A 23,201-nucleotide genomic window follows, 5' to 3' on the forward strand; every position below is an offset into this window, starting at 1 on the left:
TACCAGTAACAGAGTCCTGACTCCTCAGTTCTTGCCCACTACGCTAGACCTCTCTAGCCCTGCCCCTGCTCAAGCCCCTGCCCCTGCCTTGCCTTCCCTTCCCTTCCCTTCCCTTCCCTTCCCTCCCCTCCCCTTCCCTTCTTCTCTTCCTTCCAACTTCTCTTTGCCTATAAAACCCAGACATCGTGACTACGTGCTGACATCTGTCATCGTGACTACGTGCTGTCTGCCCTCTTGGTCTTTGGTCTCCCTCTCTCTTCTCTTCATCTCTTACTCTGCCCCTCTCTTTCCTCTCATGGCTCTATTCTGCTGGACATGTTCAACCAGACGCTTCCATATGCTCCTGACTGCGCTTTCCCTCACATTTACAATAAGAACCTCGTCAACAATACCTAGGAGTGGCCATGTCCCCACTTTCATTTATTGTGCATCTTTTTCTTTTCTTTTTTCTTTTTTTCTTTTTTTTTTTGATTTTTCCAGACAGGGTTTTTCTGTGTAGCCCTGGCTGTCCTGGAACTCACTCTGTAGACCAGGCTGGCCTCGAACTCAGAAATCTGCCTGCCTCTACCTCCCGAGTGCTGGGATTAAAGCGCCCGGTTTATTGTGCATCTTTTGTTAGATTGACCTCGGGTAGTCAGTCCATGTTTGCTATACCTCAGGATCTGGTGAATATGACCTCTCATCATTTCCTGAAAATTACAGATCTAGCCAGGAGGCGGTGGCACACGCCTTTAATCCCAGCATTCGGGAGGCAGAAGCATGCAGATCCCTCTGAATTCCAGGCCAGCCAGAGCTACACAGAGAAACCTTGTCTGGAAAACCCCCCAAATACCCCCCCAAACAAACAAAAAAAACCCAATCCAGATCCACACACTCCTCGGGCTTCTAAACCACGCCCATATGCTGCTTAAGTAGGAAACCTCCTTGAATGACATCTTCCTTGGTTGGCCAAGGGGTTAAATTCAGGTGCCCTACCTGTCCGGGTTCCCAGGAGTGTGAAGCACAAAGGCACAACCCCGGACTGCGTAATCACTCAGTCTCCACCCCTGGGAGGTTCCCACCCAGCTCTTATCCCGGAAGTCCGCGGAACAGAAGTCCGGAAGTTCGAGGGGCTGTTCTCTCCCACTCATTCTCCTAAACGACCCTCGTTGTCCGCATAGGTGCGTGTCCTGCAACTTTTCCGGTTCCGACCCGCCGTGCCCTGTGCGGGTCATCGCTTACGGATCTGGACCGGGCGCAAGGCAAATTGAGCAAGCCGGGCGTGTGCACCGGAGGAGGAGCCAGCGGAACGGGCCGCTAGTGGAGCTTGTTGGTAACTGAAGCCAGAGGGAGGCAAGTTATGTGCCTAACTAGGATTCTTGAGGATGTAGGGTATGAAGCTTGATTGCCCCTGGGAATTCAAGGAGCCACTCAGAACTGGGGCCTTGGGTGTTAATCTCCAGACGTCCTGCCGCAGTGTCCCATTAATTCGGTGCATTTGGGCCATTGTTAGGTAGTCTGGCGTCAATAACAGGGATCTGACAGCTTATGACTGTAGAGACTCATACACGATGGTACTTTCACTTCCCGTTCTTGGTGGGAAGAGTTGTTTCTGGAAGATTCGGGTAAGGTGCCGGAAGCCTGAGTTGTGTGTGTGTGTCGGGGCGGGGGAAAGGGAGGGGGCTTACTAATGGAACAACTTAAAGATGAGGGTTCAGTCAAGAAAAGGGTTCACAAGACTGGGGCTTGGAAGTGAGTTCAGACCAACACCAAATTTGTGAGCTGTGTGGCCCTGATGCCCATACATAATTGTGAGTTGAGGTGGGCTCATTAGAGAAAGGTGTTCGGGGTCTGCTGTGGACCTTCCCCTGGCCTCCTGACTGGACTAATGAGGTGCTGCCTATGTGCACTGGTTGCAGGCTTCAGTTGTGTTTTTCCAAGCCTGGTCGGCTGTGCAGTGGAGCCCAGGTTCCAAGAATGTATATGCAGGTGGAGACACGCACCAGCACCCGCCTCCATCTGAAGAGGGCTCCAGGCATCCGGTCTTGGTCCCTGCTGGTCGGTAAGGCTTCCCAATCCCCGCCCCCCCCAAATCTAAAAAGCGACATAAACAGCTTCTTTGTGTTCTATTAGAGGTTCTCAATACAAGGCCTTGATAAAGCATGTTTCATTAACCCTCAGGGTGCCTTTTCTTTCAGATGGCATGCAGGACCGACCCCCTTGCATGCTAGGCACACTCTAACACTGAGATGCCATCCCAGCCTATCTGCTTTTTATGAGGTCACTATAGTTTTCCTTCTGTGTGACAGGTGATCATGGGTTCCCATCTTTCCTCTTCCCTGGCTCAGACCTCTTCATAAGAGCACTTAGCCTCTTCCTCCATCGCTGCCTGTCAGAAGGCTCTTGTATCTCAGGGACAGGTGCACTTGTGTTGGCTGGGCGGTACAGTCTGAGGTGAGGCACTAGCTGTGGCTTCAGCAGCATCTCTGCAGTCTGTCCTTATGATATACACATGCTCTTCTGCGTGTTATGCTCAGGTGTTGTTATAATTCTGTAAGTAGTCTTCATCACTCATCGAATGTAAGCAATACCTACCTCAGGGTCATGTGTGCATTTGTCATTTGTTTGCAGACAAGTCTGGTGAATGCCATGATGGGATATCTTGCTTTTTATTTCATTTTATTTTTAAATTATGTGTGTATGTATATGGGGGTTCTATGCAGGTACATAGAGGTGCCTGTGGAATCCAGAAGAGCATTAGCTCTCTTGGAGCTGAAGTTGCATGAGGTTGCGATGGCCTGACATGGGTGCTGGTGCTGAGTACTGAACTGGGTCCTCTGCAAAAGTAGTATATACTCTTAATCAGTAAGCCCTCTTTTCCAGTCCCCTTGTCCTCTGTTTTGAAACAAACTTCTTAGCTGGCTCACCAACTCTGTACTAGGTAGCCTCTACCTGTTGTCCCTGAACAAGCTGTGCTACCACGAGACAGCTATAGCACTGTGAAGAAATGGGTCTTCTCTTGGCTAGTTAACAAGGTACTCTCTCCCTCTCTCTACAGGAATATTATCCACTGGCCTGGCTGCTGCCTATTACAGTGGAGGTAAAGTATGCTCTCCCCTTCAGCTTCCTTGCACTTGGAAATGAACAAAAAGCAGTCTTGGTGTGTGTGGCTTTGGGGTGGCCTCTGCCTTGCCTTGTGTGGGAGATGATCCCAGGCCATGTCTTGTATCTTAAATCTCTTCCTGTGTTACAAAGTCCTCTTGGAAAGCTCTTTAGCATTTGCCTGTCACCTTGCAGGGAGGATGTGTCCCATCTCCATGGCAAGGCTATATCAATCTACCCATCCTCTAGGTGGAATTAGGCACAGTTTGGGGTGTACGTAGCTCCGGTGACAGAAGCACATTCCCTAAGCCTCTAATCTGAGCCAAAAGAAAGGTTGGGCTGGGGAGGACCACCTATGGACATCACCTTGGCTCCTGTAGCTAATGAGCTGATATACTGTCTGCTTGCAGATAGTCTGGGCTGGAAGCTCTTCTATGTCACAGGCTGCCTATTTGTGGCTGTACAGAACTTGGAAGACTGGGAGGTAAGATGGAACAGTAGGACCCTTCCCATTCAGAAGCACCCGCCCCAGCTCAGAGGCATTCAGTTACCTGGACTCAGCCCTTCCCTTGATTTTGCTTGTAAACATCTCTGGACTTTTCTTTTTTTTTTAAAGATTTATTTATTTATTATATGTAAGTACACTGTAGCTGTCTTCAGACACTCCAGGAGAGGGCGCCAGATCTCGTTACGGATGGTTGTTAGCCACCATGTGGTTGCTGGGATTTGAACTCTGGACCTTTGGAAGAGCAGTCGGGTGCTCTTACCCACTGAGCCATCTCACCAGCCCCATCTCTGGACTTTTCTACAAAAGCTACTCACAACAGTTTTCACTAAGGTTCTATGTAGTGTGTTTTGTTTTGTTGCAGGCTTGCCTTAAACTCAAAAGAAAGCCTATTGCCTCAACCTTCTGATGGGCATAAAGCACCCCACTTGGCACACAGTAGCCTCCCCCCCCCCCCCCCCCGGGTTGTTACAACAAGTCTGTATGTCCCTTGGCTGGGCTGGCTCCACAGGGCAGGGACCTGTGAGAACATTCTGCTCATTCAGTTAGATTAGCTCTCAGGCTTTGAAGTTTAAGGGTTGGGGGCTTCCTCTGACCACCCAGGTCATCACTGTACACCTAACAATGGCAGACAGAAATCTGAGCCTGGGGAAAGTCAGGTGGTACCTTTTGGGGACACCCCCTTCCCTTAGTCTTGGACTTCTCAGAATTCTTGAAGCTGCCTGGCCTGGGCTTCTGCTTTTTGCTTAATGGCCTCATTACCATCCTGTCCTTTTGTTCTTTTATTTACCCAATACTTAGGGTTGAACCTGGGGCCTCATACCTGCTGGGCAAGATTCCCCAGCCTGGTCTTGCTCTCAGGAAGAGAGAAGAGCACCCGTTCTATCTGCTTTCTCTCATGTGTCCCTTACTCACAGGAGTACAAGAGGTCAGGCACAGAAGGTGGCTCTGGAAGAGTCCTGGAGACTTTGGGTTTCCACCTGGGCAAATTGCGTATTTGTACCAGTGTGGGTGGGGCTAATACCTCAGCATAAGCTCGGCCCTCTCCCTGGAGTTCTGTGTGCTTAGCATATATTGGTTTGCAGGAGGCCATTTTCAACAAGAACACTGGGAAGGTCATCTTAAAAACATTCAGCCTCTACAAGAAGCTGCTGACTCTTCTCAGAGCGGGCCACGATCAAGGTAAGATGTGGGGACCTACAGCTTGGTGAGGCCTGGATGGCTTGGGTCCAAGTCCAACTGCTCAAGGAATGAGGGTCCCCAGACATATCCTGGCTTGCAGGGATAGATCCAGGCAGATATTTTGCATACTTCAGGACTTAGCCTGTCAGGAAGAATGGAAACTCCTTGGCAGCTCCTAGTTGGGTAAGGGTAACAAGATGTTACTGTGCCAGGTAGACTAGCAGGGAGCCATCCTAGTCTTCAGGAACCACTTGGCCTTTCTCGATTATCCTGTACCTGGTTGTCAGCTTTGCTAGTCCTGCAGTGAGATGGTCAGAGGATCCCTGCAACCCTTGGATCTCTGGGTTTGGGAGGTAGCCTTTTTGTGAGGTATCAGGTTCTCATAGGTCTCTTCCCTATGTATCCAGCCCAGCTATTGTGCATTTCAAACATGGAAGTAAACTGTGTGTTGTGTGCATGCACAAGCCCCTCAGTGGGCTTTTAACATGAAGAGTTAAGCTACGAGGCGTTCAGGTCTCTAGCTTATGTGGAGTGCTGGCAGTGTATAGCTGAAAGTGGCATAGATGAAGACCAGAGCTGGTTTGTGGGGTGTGAGTTGAACTTCCCCTTAGGCAGCTTGTTGGAAGCCTGGCACATCTGAGAGCCAGTCCCCACAGGCTCCAAGCCCCATGGCCATCCCCCATGTCACTGTGACAGTGAGATGAGATAGGTTTCCCAGTGGCTCTTGGGAATGCAGTATCAGCCATGCATTAGTTAAGCAATGGTTTTTCTGTGCACAGAACTAACTGGCAGAGCTACCCCACTGGAGCCAGACAGGTTTTCTAGCCTTAGGTAAAATCAGGCAAAGAAGATATCATGAAGATGGCAGCTTGGGCTTAGGGATCCATCCCTGTTGTAGGAATGCTCAGGAAAGCCAGCATCTGCCTGGAACTACAGCTGTAGGGTTCTCCTGAGCATCCTTATCCACAAGTTATACTGGGTCCATCGTCCTGAATGTGGACGAGCCAATGCTTTTGTCATCAATGCTCCTCCCACTGTTCAGTGGGCTGTCCTGCGCACAGCATAGGGTGGATTGCTCATCAGCAAACCTTTCTGTCCCCAGTGGTGGTTCTGTTGAAAGACATCCAGGATGTGAATGTGGAGGAGGAAAAGGTCCGTTACTTTGGGAAGGGCTACATGGTGGTGCTCCGGTTTGCAACAGGCTTCTCCCACCCTCTCACTCAGAGTGCAGTCATGGGCCGACGCAGGTAGGAGTGGTATGGAGCAAGACTGGATATCTGTCCCTTAGTGTTTCCCAGGGCAGCAGAGAAGTTAGATGTTGTAGACAGGGTATGGGGCTGTGCTTAGGAGCAGCTTTGCCATAGCTTCTATGGGGGGAGGCATCAGAACAGGGTTGGGGGTCTGGTGAAAATAGGACCAAGGCCAGAGATACTGAGCCTATTTGGGACCCCTGGGGGTTTTGTAGGTGTATCATAGGGGGTGAGACAGTGTGGGTCTTTTGTGGTGTGGTGTGGAACTGCAAGGTGACCTGCTTTCTTGATGATGGCCTAGTGATGTGGAAGCCATTGCCAAACTCATCACTAGCTTCTTGGAGCTGCACCGCCTGGAGAGCCCCTCAGAACGGTCACAGAGCAGCGACAGTGAACCTGATGGCCCTGGTGGCCAGAGTTGACAGTGTGGACTGGCTGCAGGTAAATGCCACCCACTTCTGATGCATCTCCAACCGACTTGACAATTGTAAGGGTACAGACAGACCTTGGGCACCTGCCTGTGGCTCCTTGGGCAGTTCTACTACAGGCCACCTGCCTTTTGCTTGTTTATGCTTCTACACTTTGCAGAACCTTGGGCTAGACCTCTGCCACAACCCAGAAAGGTTGTATCTATCAGGATGCAGGGTGTGGATGCTACATCTTAGGGGGGGCAAGGTCTCAGAAATGAGTGCCTTCTCCAGAGTTACACTGTAGCTCTGGGTTGGGCAGCACAGCCTGGTCTGGATGAGCTCACATGAGGGCAATCTGAAGCAGAAAATGCCAAGCTCTCTTCAGCATAGGCCTAGTGCCTGCCTTGGAGATGCCTTGCCACTCTAGGCTACTGTAAGCAAGACTCCATTCCTAGTGAGCGAGACACCCACATGCACGTGGGCGGACCCACTCCTATGCACAGTGATGTTTGCTCTCTCTGACCATCCCTCAAGATGGACACTCTCGGTGGTCAGGGGCTTCCCTGAAGGCAACTCTGGATGCTGGACACCTGGCCACAGGACTCTCAGAGGAATCAGAGTGCTGCTGACTACCCAGCTCCTTCTTAGACCTTGTGTCTGAGAGCCCAGCAGTGTTGGAGCCCAGCTGTCAGGAATGGAAGGCTCTCCCAACCCAGCCTGGGAAGAAGGTGCTAGCAGAGGAAAGGTCACCTCTTCTGGCATCCTGCAGCCTTTGAGACCTGGGGGATCCCTTACAGAAACAGTCTTAGTCTTTCGAGCCTTGAAAAGACCTGAAGAAAACAGGCATGTGGAGACACAGCCCAATAAATCCCAGTGTTGAGAACTACAGCGGGAAGAATGTTCAAGGCCAGCCTGGGCCATGGCCTCTTCTAAGAAAAGTTGGTACCAACCACTAATGGTCCTTTTCTGCTCTTCTAGTCTCCTTCTGAGTGGACTCAAGTTGCTCAAAAGTACATTGTTTACTAAGTTCCCAGCCTGGCCTCTAGGCCTAGAAGCTGTGGCTCTCTGGTCTAACACAGCTCCTCGAAGCCTCATACCCATACCTCATCAGGCAGAACTAGGGAATTGAAGAGTTACATAGACGAAGGCCTTGAGGCCACTGTACCTAAGCTGAGCATGGTAGTTAGGCAAGAACTATGAACAGGTCTTCTGAAGTGACAGCCACTAGTCCTGACTTGGGGAATATGGTCCCTTAAACATGCCAAAGTGAGCTTTTTAAGTGGTTAAGTTAGAGATTTCTCTCCCCAGATGAAACGTGAAGTATAGCTTGTTGGGTTTTGGCTTGTTGCCTATAGGCTCTTAAGGTACTTTAGACAAGAGAGGAAGGTGTCTTAGGTGCTGTCATAGACTCACTTCTGGGTGACAGCATTCAATTTTCTATGGTGGTAAAAAGCTGATTAGAGTTTCTGCTGGTGGGACTTCCACTTCTACTTGTCTTTTTATTTTAGAAGTAATAAAGCTCTACATGCAACTTGCAAATGTGCCTTTCTGTTTTCTGCTTTGCCCAAAGTTACTGTTCATACAGTTGGAGAGCCTGTCTGCACAGGTGTCCAGAGCTCAGCAGGAAGAGCACAGGCTCCACATGGCTGGGCTACTGAGACAGAAATCTTGGTGGTGTCTAGGCTGACATACAGGGCCCCAGCCTCTCAGGGGTTCTGCCCTGTGTCCCAGCCTGGGCTGGTGGGTGGTGGCTGTCGGGCAGCTGCCTCACCCAGGTCCTGCAGCAGATCCTGCAGTCGCTGCAGACTCGGGAGCACATTCTCCTCCAGCCACTCCTCTATGGTGTCCGGGTAGAAGGCCGGCTGCAGGGCCGCCTCCAACTGCTGCACGAGGTTGTTCCACCTGCTTAGAAGGCTGGGGGAGACAGCAGCCATTTGACTTGAGTGTGCCTGCTGAGACTCAAGGTTACATAGCTACACCCATATCCTCAGTCCCTGGAGCTGGTACTATTCCATGCCTCTGTGTAACATTGGGACAAAAATAAATGGTCACATTTCAACAATCAAAAGCACACCACTGCCTGGCAGTTTTTCTCACAACCATGAACGGGACACACTATTGGCAGCATGTTACACTCAGTACAATTGTACTCTTATTACCTAGCTTAGAGTCTTGAACTAAGAGAGGACAGTGCAGGCAGCCTGGGACTCCAGCCACAGGACATGTTACCAGGTTGTACCAGGAAATGACAGGGCCAGCATGGACCCCAGGTGGCCTGATTCCAAAGATGAGGTCAGCCTGGGCATGTGGTTGATACTGTCTTAGGCCAGGAACCACTTAGATTCTTGCTAATATTAGGGGACATGTTACTAAGCAGTAGCCTATCCGTTCATCCAAGATCTACAGCTGCAGGACCTGTCTTGCCTTAACACTGATAACCATGGTCATTGCTACTGTGTGTGTCCGTAAAGGGGACAAGGTGTTCCAGGGGCTGAACACCTGGGAAGATATGATGGTGGCTACCTGAGTGCCTCCGGCTGTATGTGCTGGATCATAACTGGGTGAACAAGCTTCCGCCTGCGATGGTAGGGGCTGAACCAGCCAGTGACATACCTGGAGCAAATCCAGACAGTGTCAGTGGAGCCAGGGTGGTTTGGAGATAACTGGGGGTATGGGGGGTGGGGGTGGCTGGCTTAAGAATCTGGTGGAAATTTTTAGAAGTCTTTCTAGAAAAGTCTTTGTGAAGAACAGTGCCAGGAGATGTGGGAGCCACTTACCTGTTCCTTTCCAGAAGCGTGTCCACAGAGCTGCGCAAGTGGAGACTAATTTGTGTGACGAGGGCATGGATGTCACTTCCAGGGAAGGAGCCAGCTCCCTCACTGCCAGAAAGTCACACTGAGAACAGTGGTCCCCAGGGGGCGTGGGAGGGCAGGAATGTCAGGGATCGTGGGATTACCTTACAGTATCCGCTATCTCCAGGCTTGAAACCCCAAGGAAGCGTTCCGCTCTCAGCCTAACATCCTCAGCAAAGCCTCCTGAAACCGTCCACAGGCAGAAGTGCTCAGAGAGAACCCCTCACCTTTGAGTGCTATGGGCAAAAGGCACAGCATCTTGGGGAGCCCCAGGCAGGCCAGGTGGCTGCTTTCCAGTGAACATATGAAAGGTATCTGTTCTAGATGGTTGTAGCAGCACAATCTGCAGGAGCCCCTGGCCTCACCACACAGTCCATGCACAAGTGTCCAGGCTCAGAGGCGGAGTAGTCTAGAGCACCTGAAACAGGATGTGAGACAGGACACACACACCTCCCAGTCAGCACAAAAGGCTGTCTCAGGAAGCCACTGACAGAGGGTTCCTGGCTCTGCACTGAGGGGTCTGGGTTCCAGCATAATCACTCTTCAAAAACAGGAAGAGCTAAAGCCAACACTATTAACATCAGTGCCTCTTCAGTGCTGAGGGCTGGCTGTGCTTATTGTTCCCTTGTTTTTCTACACACTCTAGACACTTTACACTTTTCTTCCAGGGGGAAGAAAGCTAAATAAAGTAAGACCACTTCCACATCTCTCCTGCAGGCCACAGCTGCTAACTGCTTTGGGGACCCTTCTTTACATGTGGACATCCTTTGAGTGAGGCTGCATGGGCTACCACTCTGAGCAGTGCCACTTTCTGCAACCAGTTGTTTCCTCAGGTTATCTGGGTGTAGGAGCACTGGGATAAAGGCTCCTGCAGCAGTGGGGCACCCAGTCCTGGAGAGTCTTCAGAACACTTAAGCAGCAAAAGAATCTGCATCTGCACCTAAAGCATGAGTTAGTTTGTTTGTTTCTTTCTTTCTGTCTTTCTTTCTGTCTGTCTGTCTGTCTATCTGTCTCTCTTTTTCTCTTTCTCTCTCTCTTTTTTTTTTTTTTTTTTTTTTTTTTTAGTTTTTTGAGACAGGTGCTGGGATTAAAGGTGTGCACCACACAACTGCCAGCTAAGCATGAACTTCTTATATACGTACGTTCTCTGAATCTGTGGGGTATGTCCTTCTAACTTCCCCAACTACCTGAGGCTCAGGCTGGGGATTTGGGTACAGGCAATCCTGGACCAGCTGATATTTAAGCAAGTGGGCAGACTAGAAACATGAGGGCTGGCTAGAACTGTCGGATGGGACATACCATGTACAAGTGACTGTAGGCAGGCAGCCAGGGATGGGATCCCCACCGGAAGCAGCTCACACAGCACAGAGAAGTGGTCGTACCTATGTCCAGGAGAAGACTATTCAGCTCTACAGCCCATAACCGCTTCAGCCTGATGAGGATGCCTGATTTGGGGTACCCTCTCTTATGTTTTGAGGGGTTCCTAGACTAGGAACCACTGTGGGCAAACTGGTGTATCAGGATTTCCAAAGTGGGTTTCAAGTCATGGGGATTTTGCATTAGGTTGGCAATAATGCCCTGGGGAGGAGCCTGTACAGGGGAAATGGGCTCTGAGCACCTGGGCGCTCTCCACAGTGGATGCTTGATGTGGAGCTCCTGTAGAGCCTTTTCCTGTACAGTCCGCCTCCGAGAGGCCTCTTCTGTGGCCTGTATCCCATCTATTCATTTCATGCTTTTCCACAAGGCTCCAGGTTAGAGTGGGCATCAGATCTCTCCAGGTCTGGGCAGAGAGCCTCTACCTGGCCTGGCCTGTTTCTTCAGCCATGGGGCTAGAGAGATGCTCCTCACCTGAGGTAGATGGAGGCTGACAGATGGGCCAGCACCACTGGTCATTAGTTTTCTTTTCCCTCTGTGAGTCTCTAGTCACTATCCAATGCATAGAAAGGGTTTCACTCTCTGTGAGAGTCTTGGTTTAACTCACACCTCAATATATTCTACCGGAATGGCAAATGCTTGGTAAGTCTTCAATGAGCCACCTAGAATCATCTCTGAGGCCAACCACTGAAAGCATGAGCAACTCCTACTGAAAGCACAAGCAACTCCTATAACCAACTAGCCAGCCTCAGTTGGCTGAGCACCCTGCTCTGCAGTCACATTTTAGAACCTGTGAAGGCCCCAGGGGGACATCTTTCCAGCTCTTCCTGGTGGACTTGGCCAGAACCACAGACTGGGTTCATCCTATTTTTCAAAGCATATGACATCCTAAAAGAGCTGGGACTAATCTTCACGCCCTGCTACACATGAGACATATGTGTAGCACACAGTATCACACATGGAACATGCAGACCCCAGAGGCTGCATGCTTGTGGCTCGACCACTAAATTGTCTTCTCAGTGGAGTTAATGAGGCAAACACAGAGGCATGGAGAACATGATTTGGGAAGACGAGCTGCCATGTTGGATGACAGGAACTCTTCCTCACTTCCTACCCCAGCCTCTGAGAGCTTACCTCTGCCAGCCCGTCAGGATGATTCCTTGTAGAGCATCCCTTGGTCCACTGCCTGCCACCTGCAGCCACAACTCATGGTTTCTGATGTGGTGCTCAACAGGGGGCAGAGCCTGACTAGCTCCTGTGGCCCCCTTGAAGGCACTGGCAGCCCACAGCCTCTGGAAGCCACACTCCCGGTACTTTCCTACGAGTAAAACTAGGCAAGAAAGCAAGCAGATGAGCATCTCTCACAGAGAGTCCCTGCCTACACAGCCTAACCAGAGCAGCTGAGAGCCACGCCTCATCTAGCAGAGAGGAGACACCAACCATTCCCACAATGCTTGTGGTTTATCATTCATTACGAATAAACACTTCAGGAAGAGCTGGAAAGGACCTGGGATGATCTGCAGCCAGCAGGGGATTCCATGCCAGGACAGGGGGCTTTGCATAGCCTTTCTGTTCCATGCTGGAAAAGCTAGGCTAATGTGGTGCCCACATATCCAGGCTAAATAGTTCAGGTTACAGGGTTATGGAAGACTGGGAAACAGTCATGCAGGTACGTGTACCATGAGGAATGTATTGTGAGCAACCCGTACTGACCTTTGCCGTGGACATCCAGGTCAGCTCCATAGTCCCAGAGGACAGGCTCCACCAGTTGAGGCACCCCAGATGCTGCCAACAGAGCAAGGCTGTGAGTGTGGTAAGGCCCACTCAGGTCACACTCCTGCTTCTCAACGTATTTGTTTTGATATAGGGGTCTCAGTTTGTCGCCCAGGCTGGACCTGAACTCCAATCCTCCTATCTCAGCCTCCTAAGTACTGAGATTATACCGTGTGCCATCATGCTCTTCCCTGGCACATTCCTTTAATGTTAAGGTTATGTTAAACATGAACCATCTCCTCAGGTCTGGTGGGTTTTAAGTACAGCTTGCAGCTGTGTTTCTGTGTTTTGGGCCAGAAACATCAGAGCTACAAATGATGTTTGTAGCTGCCTGCTTTTGTGAGGAGGGATTCCTAAACTCTTCTCCAAGCTGCCTGCCTTGCTGCCTCGGGGCCCTGGAGTACATCTCTAACTCATTAACATAAAACATATACTGGCCTCACAGAACATAGGCACAGCTGGCCCTGGATCTCTGCACTGGACCTCAGGGTTCAGTGGAGCTAGGCAATGCGTCTAAGTGTCAATCTCCCAGGCTGTGGAAGGTACTCTCAGCTTTCATCTCCAGGCTTTGGGCCAGTGTGGCAGCTTCAAGGCTGGCCACAGAGTACACATAGGACTAAAGCTATCAGAAGCACTGGACATGCCAATGGCCCCTCTGGGCCTGTCAGTAGCCACGCCAATTTCTGCTCACACTCCTGCAAGGCTGTACAGTGATTTAAAGGACAGAACCCAGCACTTTCACTAGAGCATACATTAAGACCCAAGGCCTCTGGAACTTGAGGTCTTAGGCAGCCACATAGAACCCCCATCCACACAGGCCCTGCCAACCTTTTAGCTGTTCCTGAGGGATGTCCCGTAGCATGTCATCCCACACCAAGGGTGTTACGCCAGGGTGCTGGGTCAGCACATGGCTGGCTACTGCCTGCATGTGGCTCAGGCACAATTTCGCATGGCTGTTCTGTTCCTGCTGTAGCCACTGTTTTGAGGTTTCCCCCTCACCCAAGTAGTAGACCTAGGAGGAAGAAACAGGATGGGATTGCATCTGGTGCCATCCTTAGGACTACAGGGTTCACACCTGTCCTAAATCTTGGGGTGGCTGCAAGAACAGAGGAAACTAGAAAGAAACTTAGCTTCCTTGGTTTCCACGGGAAGACTGCCTTTCTTAGACTGGATTCACTTAGGGCTTCTTTGGGTTCAAAGCAGCTTTGCTGAGGTGACTAAGAGGCAGACGACCTTGTTAACTGACTGAGGAGTAGGTGCTGGGAATTGAACCCAGGTCCTCTGGAAGAGTAGTCAATGCTCATAACTGCTGAGCCACCTCTCCAGCAGCCACTCTCTCCCCCATCCCTCTTTGAGACAGGATTTCATGTAGCCTCGGCAGGATTGTAATTCCCTATGCTATAAAGTCTGCTGGGATACAGGTATGTATAATCACATCTTACTTTCAGATTTCCTTAGTTTGAGATACCAGGGCCCAAGATGACCTAGAACTAACTCATTATGTAGTAGCCCAGCTGGTCTCAGGTTTGTGACACTTCTCTCCACAATCCTCCAAGTGCTACAATTACAGGGGTCAGCCACCATATCGAACTCTGATTTACTTTTAAAACTGGAAACCTCAAGGTGGAATGTCTACAAACCCAGGCAGAAGAAGCCTTTGTCTCGTAGCCTAGCCCAGCCCTGCCCACATATCTGGAATCAAGCCAGAGAAGCAGAGAAATAGAGGCTAGCCATTGGGTGGGCTTGGTAAGAGGGATGATAGCCCAGATGCCCCAGAGGAACACTTCTCCCAAATAGTGCTTCAAGATCCAAGCATAACAGCACTTTTTCCTGTCAACACCTCAAACTGCACGCCTTTGGCTACGACTGTCTGAAAGAGCGTGCATTTGCTCATGGCTAGGGCTGGCTCTGTTCCGTAGGAGAAGGAGGTAAAGAGGTCTATCCCCTGGATGATAGTATCATCAGGTATACAGGATACCTTACTTGGGCTCTGCAGGACTGCCCTCTGCCACTCAACGCTCCTCTCCAGAGATGGCATCTCCCTAAATAGGCCCAGCTCCTCGGCAATCTCTGCCTTTGTTCTTTAGTATGTGGACTATTTCCTTTTTAAAAGAATCCATGGTGACACAGGCCTATAGTTCTAGTGTTTGGCAGGATGAGACAGAAGGACCAAGAGTTCAAACCAGCCTGGGGGATGTAATGGCAATGTAGCTCAAATTTTATTTTATTTTTTTGGGTGATTTTCTGAGCAAAAATTTTTAAATTAAGTTAAACCAAACCAAATCAAAAGAAAACAAACAGGGCTGGAGAGATTGCTCCGTGGCTCAGAGCACTAGAAGTTCTTCCAGAGGATGCAGGTTTGATTCTCAGCACTTACTAGGTGGCTCACAACCACCTGTAACTGCAGTCCCACATGATCATGACCCCCTCTTCTGACCCCTGAGGGTGTTACTTGTCATCCCACACCAACTGTACACAGGCACACATGCAGGCAAAATACCCATACACATAAAATAAGTAAATAAATAAATATAAAAAGAAAAGAAAGAAGCCATAATGTGGTACGCGATTGTGCAGAAAAGCAGCCTCAGACCTTGTCACTCACCTCGTCACAGCCAATGTGGAGCCACCGGACATCCCTGTGTAGCTCCAGAATTTGATCGATCATAGCTTGTACCAAGGCCAGGGACTCAGCCTCGTGAGGGTTCAGGGTGTTGGGGAAGAGAGCCACTTCACGGAGATGTGCAAAGGCTGCATGCTTTAGCACAAACTAAGAACAGAGACAGAAGCTGGTCCTTTGGTTTTTTTCCTTTACATTTTATTTTGGAGGAGTGAATGAAGCTGCATCCTACAAGCCATTAAATCAATACCATGTTTGCCTCTCGGTTGTCTGTCTTACATATGAGAAATAATTTTGGATACTGGTAAAAAGACATAACAAAAAATGGAAGGTTTCCTTCCTTCCCAGTGAAGCTGCTTTGACCAAGAGTTGTGCTCTCTGGCTGCTTACAGATTGACGCTGCAGAGAACAGGAGTTCAGGCAGCATTGAGCTGCTGCCTACCCCTGTCAGGCCCTGTTGCCCCGCACTGGAGCCCAGGCCCAGTCTCTGAACCTCACATTCATACCAGTAACTGTCACTCCTCCTACTCACCTCCATGTGTCCGAATGTCTGCACCAAGGGGATAACTTCCAGCTCACTGAGTCTGGCCAGGTGCAGGATCTCTGTAACCTCGGAGGGGCTGAGGTAATAAGAGTACACAGAGGCTTGTGTCAGCCTGGTGCATGTGCAGGCGCGATGGAGGGCCGGGATGCCCAGAGCCAAGCCTCCTTTTAGCATGGTGATCATGCTCCTGCCTGAGCCATCCATGTGCTGGTATTATAGGCAGTTACCACCATGCCTAACTAAAGAACCAGCAAGGACCATATCTACACTCCCCTGACCTGCCTGTGTATGTTAGGTAAGCACTCTATCACTGAGCTATATCCCCAGCTTCATTGATTCAGCAGCTAACATGATACTGCATAGTTGTTTTAATCTCGATTTCTCTTTTTTAAAAAAGATTTATTTATTTTTATGAGTACACTGTAGCTGTCTTTAGACACACCAGAAGAAGGCATCAAATCTCATTACAGATGGCTGTGAGCCACCATGTGATTGCTGGGAATTAAACTCAGGACCTCTGCAAGAGCAGTCAGTGCTCTTAACCGCTGAGTCACCTCTTCAGTCCCCTTAATCTTGATTTCTATGAGAGGGTTAGTATCTTCCCACTTGCTTATGCATCCCAAGGTTAAAATCAAACTATGAGGAGCTGGGGAGATTATTCAGTGGTTGAAATACCTGTTGCATAAGCAAGAGAGCTAGAGTTCAGATTCCTAGATCCCAGGTAAATGCTGGGCAGGCCTGGTGGCCTAGCTCTATTTCCAGTGCTCAGAAGGCACAGACGGGGGATACCAGAGGAAGGTGGCTTGCCAGAGTAGCCTAAATGCTGTGGTCTGGATTCAACCAAAGATGCTGATTCAGTTAAATAAAGTAGAGAGTGATAAAGACTTGGATGTCAACTGCAGGCTTCCACATGTACTCATAAGCATGTGCACCCATACATACACATGCACACCCACACACATGTGAACACACACACACACACACACACACCCCACAAGGACCCCCACGCCAAAAAAACCAAACCAAAAAAACCAAACCGCAACCCAGTCCCAGCTGCCCCATGACTACTTACTCTTCCTTGTAGGGTCAGAATAGATATTTACTTTCTCTCTTAAATGTTTCCTGATTACCTTTAATGTACATGTTTTATTTAAAAATATGTTCTGCTGGGCGGTGGTAGCACACGCCTTTAATCCCAGCACTTGGGAGGCAGAGGCAGGCGGATTTCTGAGTTCAAGGCCAGCCTGGTCTACAGAGTAAGTTTCAGGACAGCCAGGGCTATACAGAGAAACCCTGTCTTGAAAAAGCCAAAAAAATTAAAAATTAAAAAAATAAAAATATGTTCTACATATGTGTGTGTACCAAGTGTATGTATGTGTACCACGTGTATGTGTGTGCCATATGTATGCATGTGTACCATGTGTATGTATGTGTACCACGTGTATGCAGGAACCTGAGGAGGTCAGCCAAGGGCCCTGGCTGTCCTGGACCTGGAGTTGCAGGTGGTTGCGAGCCACTATGTGAGTACTGGGAACCAAACCCAGGTCTTCTGTAAAAGCAGAAGTGCTCCACAACACAAAGAAATCTCTCGAGCCTCTGCATGCTTCAGTCAGAGCAGAGCAGAGCAGGAGGAAGGGTTGCAGGAGCAGGGAGTGGGGTGAGGGTCAAGGATACCATAGAACATAGCCCACAGAATCAACCATCTAGGGCTGATAGGGACACTGGACCAACAATCAGAGCCTGCATAGGTCTGAGCTATGCCCTCTGCGTTCACGTTATGGTGGTGAAGCTTGGTGTTCTGTGTGACTCCTAACAGTGGGAGCAGGGCTGTCTCTAAGTCTTCTGCCTACTTCTGGGACCTCTTCCCCTCTTGGCTGCCTCGTCCAGCCTTGATGTAAGGGTGTGTGCCTGGTCTTATTCTAACTTGTTATGCCAGGAGGGTTGACATCCCTGAGAGGCCTGTTCTTTTCTGAAGGGAAACGGAAGAGGAGTGGATCTAGGGGAGATAGGAGGTGGGGGTAGGGTTAGGAGGAGAGAAGGGAGGGAAACTGCAGGTGTAATATATGAGGTATAATATATGAGGTGTAATATATGAGGAATAATAAATTTAAAAATTATTTGGGTGTTTTGCCTGCATTTGTCTGTATACACATTTTTAACATGTGAGGTCAGAAGAGAACTGCCTTGTGGGATCTGGGAATGGAACCTGGGTCCTCTGGAAGAGCAGTCAGTGCTTTTATCACCTGAGCCAGCTCTCCAACCATGTTTTATTTTATTTTATTTTATTTTATTTTTTTAAAGATTTATTTATTTTTATTATATATAAGTACACTGTAGCTGTCTTCAGACACTCCAGAAGAGGGCGCCAGATCTCGTTACGGATGGTTGTGAGCCACCATGTGGTTGCTGGGATTTGAACTTTGGACCTTCGGAAGAGCAGTCGGGTGCTCTTACCCACTGAGCCATCTTACCAGCCCCCATGTTTTATTTTTATAAGTGTTTTAGGTTTGTTTGTTTGTTTGGATTTTGAGAAAGGGTTTCTCTGTGTAGCTCTAGGTGTCCTGGAAATTGATTCTGTGGACCAGGCTGACCTCAGAATCAGAGATCCACCTGGGATTAAAGACATGAGCCACCGTGGCCAGGCCAGGCTTGTCTGTTTTTGAGACAGGATTTCAATCTGCAGCCCAAGGTGGCCTTTGACTTTCAATAATCATCCTGTTGTTAAAAGCCTCCCAAATGCTGGGATCATAGGTGTGAGCCACCACACGTGGCTACATGTCTTAATTTGATAACCAAATTTTACACACACACACACACACACACACAAATGTATACATATATACATGCACTTAGGAAGGCAAAAAGGACTGTAAAATGTTAGTTTCCAATTATCCCATCAATAGTAAGGCCCATGCCTTCCTTGTTGGTGGCCCTCCCCCGCCCCAAACCCCCACTTGGCACCCTCTGCTAGCTTTGATACCTGTATGCATGCTTGGCCCTCAGCAGCCTCAGGTGGCCCTCATAGGGAAACATGTCTTCGTACTCAATGAGGAGGCCATTTGCACCAAGTGCATGGAACAAGGGAAAAACCTGGATAGAGACAGAGGGTGTTGGAAAAGTGGCAATCTGAACACCTCAAGAATCGGAGGAAGTGTGCGCCTTCTCCTTTCTAGGCTTTGGAGAGGGATGGGGTCTGATATTCATATTTCTCTCCTGCAAACTTTAAATCTAGAATGTGAACTTGATGCTTGCATAGGAGTGGCATGTGCCATCGGATAGCAATAAACAACGCTGGTGGCTCAGCTGAGGAGGGAGGACTTGGGCCAGGCCAGAGGGGTCTAACACACAAGAACCCATGTGCCGTAGCATCAGGAACAAACTCACATCATCAGGCTGGCGGTACCTTTCTCCACTAACCACCTTTGCCCGGCTGTTGAGCAGATTTTTAAAGCAGTATCTTGTGCTGATTCTGAGGCAGGGTCTCACTCTGTAGACCTGGCTGGCCTGGAACTCAGAGATTTGCCTGCCTCTGCTTCCCAGCTGTGTACTGTTCTTTTGAGACAGGGTTTGACACTGCACTCCAGTGGAACCCATTTGCCTTCTCCTGTACCAGCCTCTTAAATCCTGTAATTCCAGGATTTGATGTAACCCCAGGATTTGAGAGGCTGATTGTACAGGTTGTACAAGGTTGTACAGCCCTGAGTTACAGCAGGCAGAATTTCATTAGAATTACTGATAGCTTTCCTTTTTTCTTCCCTACTTCCTTCTCCCCGACCCTTTTGGAAAGGAGATGTGTGTATATGTCAAAATAGGGCTCTCTTCACCTACTTCTGCCTCCTGAGTGCTGGAATTAAAGCAACATGCATGACCACCTGGCATTTGTACTGCATTTTAAGGACCTGCACCAAAGATTTAGTACTCCTTTCGGGTCACTGACCCTAGACTTGGCTCCACTACTTAGCCTTGACATACTTATTGATACTACTGTTATACTGCCAACTCGACCACTATATATCAGAAATGATTCTGCTTCTTTAAGATGACTTAAATCAGATGCTTTGGGGTGTGTGTGTGTGCGCTCGCTCGAGAGAGTGTAGGGTATGGAGGCAGAGGACACTTGTGGGAGTAAAGTCTCTTCTTCCACTATGCTGGTTCTGGGGATTAAACTTTTGTCTTTAGGCTTGAGTTCTGCAGGCACCAATTTTGCATCCTTTTGTCTAATCCTCCCAGTTCAGTGTCTTCTGCCTGATTTTAAACCTCTTTCCCAGCTTTCATCATTTATCTCATCTGAGTATCTCACTTTACTCTGTTTCATGGTCCCGTGACATGCTTGTTTCTGTGCTATTAAGACACTATCATCTTTTTTTGCAGTCTCCTTCTATGTTCACGCAGAGTTTAACCATAACCTACATATTATTCACTGAGGTACTAAAGGTTGAACTTACGGCTTCCAAATGTTAGGCAGGCACTCACTACTCTACTAAACCTTATACCTAGTAGTCCTGCTCATTGTAAAGAACAGGCACGTGTGGCTGGGATGGAGACAGGCCTCTGACCAGGCTCTTCTGCTGTTGTTATGAACATTAGGTACTCCATCCCAGTATGGTCCCTGCTGAGGCCACCGTTGGTTTCTGCCTCTTTCCTCCTGGTTATCTGAACATTCTCTTTACTTTCCTCCAATATTTTGTCCTTATGATAAGTCTCTAGTTTCTTTGAGTATTATGGTCCTCCAGAGCCCCCATACTTTTTTTTGCCTCATTTTATACACTCATCGTCAAATTCAAGCCAGTTGAAAACTTCTCCCAATTCTGGACGTGGGTAACATCTATTTGGGAGTATTTTCTACTTCCTTTGGTCACAGCATTGCTACAATTTCCCTTCTCTTTGCTTTATCACCTCCTGCTAAGGTTGCTCTCCCCACACGGGCTTTAGGGTATTGAGATATGACTATACTTATTCCGGTTTTAGAATCTATGGTGATACCTGACACCTAAATCTTACTTTTTTTTCATTAACTAATTAATTAATTGTGTGTATATATGTGTGTCCTAAACACACGTGGAGGTCAGAGGACAATCTACAGGAGCTGCTTCTTGCCCACCATAAGACAAGTCCCTAGAACTCGAACTCAGGTCATTAGGCCTGGTGGCAAACACTTTTACTACTGAGCTATCTTTCCAGCATCCCACTATCACCTCTCATTTTGAGACAAGGTCTCATGTAGTTCAGGATGGTTTTGAATTTGCTGTGGGATTGATGCTAGCCTTGATCTTCTGAACGGCCTGCCACTATATCCCAAGTACTGGGATTACAGATGAGTACACTTTGTTCATGTTGAAGAATGTATTGGGATTCTAGGTCTGTTGTTAGAAATGACTACAAATGACATGGCTTCAAATAACAGGATTTCTTTCATTGTCCTGGAGGCCAGGAGTTCCAGCTGAGGAGTTGGTAGGGCATGCTTTCTCACAAGGTCTCACAGGAGAGTCCTTCCTGACTCTTCTAGCTTCTGGTTCATTAATTTGTGATTGTATCACTTTGCTCCTGTTGTCTCAGGGTGTCCTTGTTTATGTGTTTTCTCAACTTTATGTCTAAAATCTCCTCTTTTCCCAGAGTTTGGATCCCTAACAGTCATATAAAAGCCAGGGATGGTGGTGTGTGCCTGTAACTCTGGCACTGGCAGGGTCAAAAAGAAAAGAAAAAAAGACAGGTAGATTCTGAGCCACCCTGTCTATCTGAAATGGTGAGTTCCAGGTTCAGTGAGAGATTCTGTCTCCTAAATAAATTAAATAAATAAATAAAGTTGTTGACCTCTGATCTTCACATGTACACATGGGAGAGCATACAGTGTGCTCTCCTCCAAACACAGATCCTCAAACATAATCAATCCACAGAAACCCAGAGTGACCTCATCTTAACTGGTCAATTCTCTTTTTTCTTTTCTTTTTTTTTTTTAAAAGATTTATTTATTTATTTTCTGCATAGGAGTACACCATTGCTCTTTTCAGACACACCAAAAGAGGGCATCAGATCCCATTACGGATGGTTGTGAGCCACCATATGGTTGCTGGGAATTGAACTCAGGACCTCTGGAAGAGCAGTCAGTGCAGTTAAACGCTGAGCCATCTCTCCAGCCCCCCGGTCAATTCTCCAAGGACTATTTCCAGGTAAGGTTATATGTACAGGCACCGAAGTGTTAAGACCTGAACTTATCTTTTTGGTGGATGCAATTCAAGCACAGCAAAGAGGCCACAGATCCCTCTGTCTTCTGTGCCACCCTGCAGTCCTGTCTGATTCTGAGGGGAACTGGGAGGATGAAAACCCCATGCTCTGTCACCACCGGGATCCAGAAGGCCTCGAGGCTGTCTCACCAGTGCTCGCTTCCACAGAGTGAAAGGTCATTCAAGGTGAAGGGAGTCCTTACCTCAGAGAGATATGAAACCTTTGGCGGCGCTCCTTTAAGGTCCAAATGAACGAATCTCATCTTAAATGGCGTGGGTGATGACATGCTGGTATTTTTTTGTAAACTCCTATAACAGAGTCTCTGTCTGGGACTTCTTCCTGGTGGAAAGAACTTAAGTTACAAAGAGGAGCAGACACAGCCCTCTCCTTTATTTCCACATTTGAATACAATATTTGTAAATTGCCCTGAGATAGGCATTTATTAACCACTTAATGACCATGTATTTCCTTGTGAGATTATGATGATTTATAGCAAGCATGGCAGTGGCATACACCTGTAACACCTTTCCCACCCCGCCCCCTCCTAAGGAAGGAGGATTAAAGTTTAAGACTTGCCTGGGCTATAAAGGAAGGTCAAGGCTAGACTTTGCAATTTAATAAGACCCAGTCTCCAGACTAATAAGTAAAATAAGGACTAGATTGCTTAGTGGTACAACACTTGTCTAGCATGCAGAAGGCCTTAGGTTCAATTTCTCGTACTGAAAAACAATTAGGGCAGTGGTAATTTGGAGAGATGGTGACTAGCTCCGTGATACAGCACTGGCTGGCTGCTCATTATGCCAGGAGCCCTGGGATCCACCCTGGCTACTGCAAATAATAACAACAATAGCCTGAAAAGGGGATAAACTCTACATATATCAGAACTGACTATACTTTCCATTACAGTTAATTTCTGGAGGACACTGAAACAGTCAAGATATTAGAAACAGTTTTCCTACCTTCTGTAAAATCACAAGCGATTATTAAAAAGAGTTACAGAGTTGTGCATCCAGTTGCATGATTTCACCTGCTCGTTCTGTGCAAGGACTCAAAAGTCCTAGCCTTAGGAACCACACCCCCACCCCCACCCCCACCCCCACGCTCGCCCTCAATCCCCAACCCTGCCGGATCCGCCACTCTCAGGCAGCTCAAAGTCCCTGACAGGCTTCTCAATGCGGGGGGAAAGGAGAGGGCGGCGGCCGTAGGAGATAGATCATCCGGGTCCAGCACAATCGGTGGTTGTGGGCTTGACTCACCCGCGTCGCCGCCGCAGCCCAGCTACGGGAGAAGACAGAATTCCGCAGGTGCTTCAGGGTTGCAGCGCCAAGGGCCGAGAAGGCTCCGCCTTCCCCCACCCCAACCCACCCCACCCCTGCCACCGCTCGGCC

The 23,201-nt window shown here is 48.6% G+C and overlaps 2 protein-coding genes across 6 annotated transcripts; one reads left to right on the forward strand and one right to left on the reverse strand.

The window, feature by feature from the left end:
- The first annotated feature begins 1,078 nt into the window (after nucleotides 1-1,078).
- On the forward strand, nucleotides 1,079-7,967 carry Cybc1 (cytochrome b-245 chaperone 1). 4 transcript variants are annotated; one of them, XM_021176445.2, is made up of 7 exons: nucleotides 1,079-1,160; nucleotides 1,899-2,041; nucleotides 3,038-3,079; nucleotides 3,492-3,565; nucleotides 4,672-4,768; nucleotides 5,871-6,015; nucleotides 6,320-7,967. In XM_021176445.2, exons 2-7 carry the CDS (start codon nucleotides 1,957-1,959, stop codon nucleotides 6,438-6,440), a joined length of 564 nt encoding a protein of 187 aa, XP_021032104.1. In that variant the 5' UTR covers nucleotides 1,079-1,160; nucleotides 1,899-1,956; the 3' UTR covers nucleotides 6,441-7,967. The 4 variants fall into 4 exon arrangements, with proteins under 4 accessions (XP_021032104.1, XP_029339571.1, XP_021032103.1 ...); XM_029483711.2 differs by having other exon boundaries at nucleotides 1,080-1,332; XM_021176444.2 differs by having other exon boundaries at nucleotides 1,080-1,312.
- Nucleotides 7,960-23,176, reverse strand: Hexd (hexosaminidase D). 2 transcript variants are annotated; one of them, XM_021176441.2, is made up of 13 exons: nucleotides 23,070-23,176; nucleotides 22,016-22,152; nucleotides 18,572-18,681; nucleotides 15,580-15,667; nucleotides 15,033-15,197; nucleotides 13,256-13,439; nucleotides 12,368-12,439; nucleotides 11,789-11,984; nucleotides 10,580-10,662; nucleotides 9,385-9,463; nucleotides 9,206-9,307; nucleotides 8,952-9,041; nucleotides 7,960-8,342 (listed from the first exon to the last, which is right to left on the reverse strand). In XM_021176441.2, the coding sequence occupies exons 2-13, from the start codon at nucleotides 22,097-22,099 to the stop codon at nucleotides 8,135-8,137; spliced, it is 1,461 nt and encodes a 486-aa protein (XP_021032100.1). In that variant the 5' UTR covers nucleotides 22,100-22,152; nucleotides 23,070-23,176; the 3' UTR covers nucleotides 7,960-8,134. The 2 variants fall into 2 exon arrangements, with proteins under 2 accessions (XP_021032100.1, XP_085685467.1); XM_085829341.1 differs by lacking the exon at nucleotides 8,952-9,041.
- Nucleotides 23,177-23,201: the final 25 nt, after the last annotated feature.

This window comes from Mus caroli, unplaced genomic scaffold, assembly GCF_978045245.1.
Source record: "Mus caroli unplaced genomic scaffold, Mus_caroli_1 scaffold_13, whole genome shotgun sequence".
Lineage (NCBI taxonomy): Eukaryota > Metazoa > Chordata > Mammalia > Rodentia > Muridae > Mus > Mus caroli.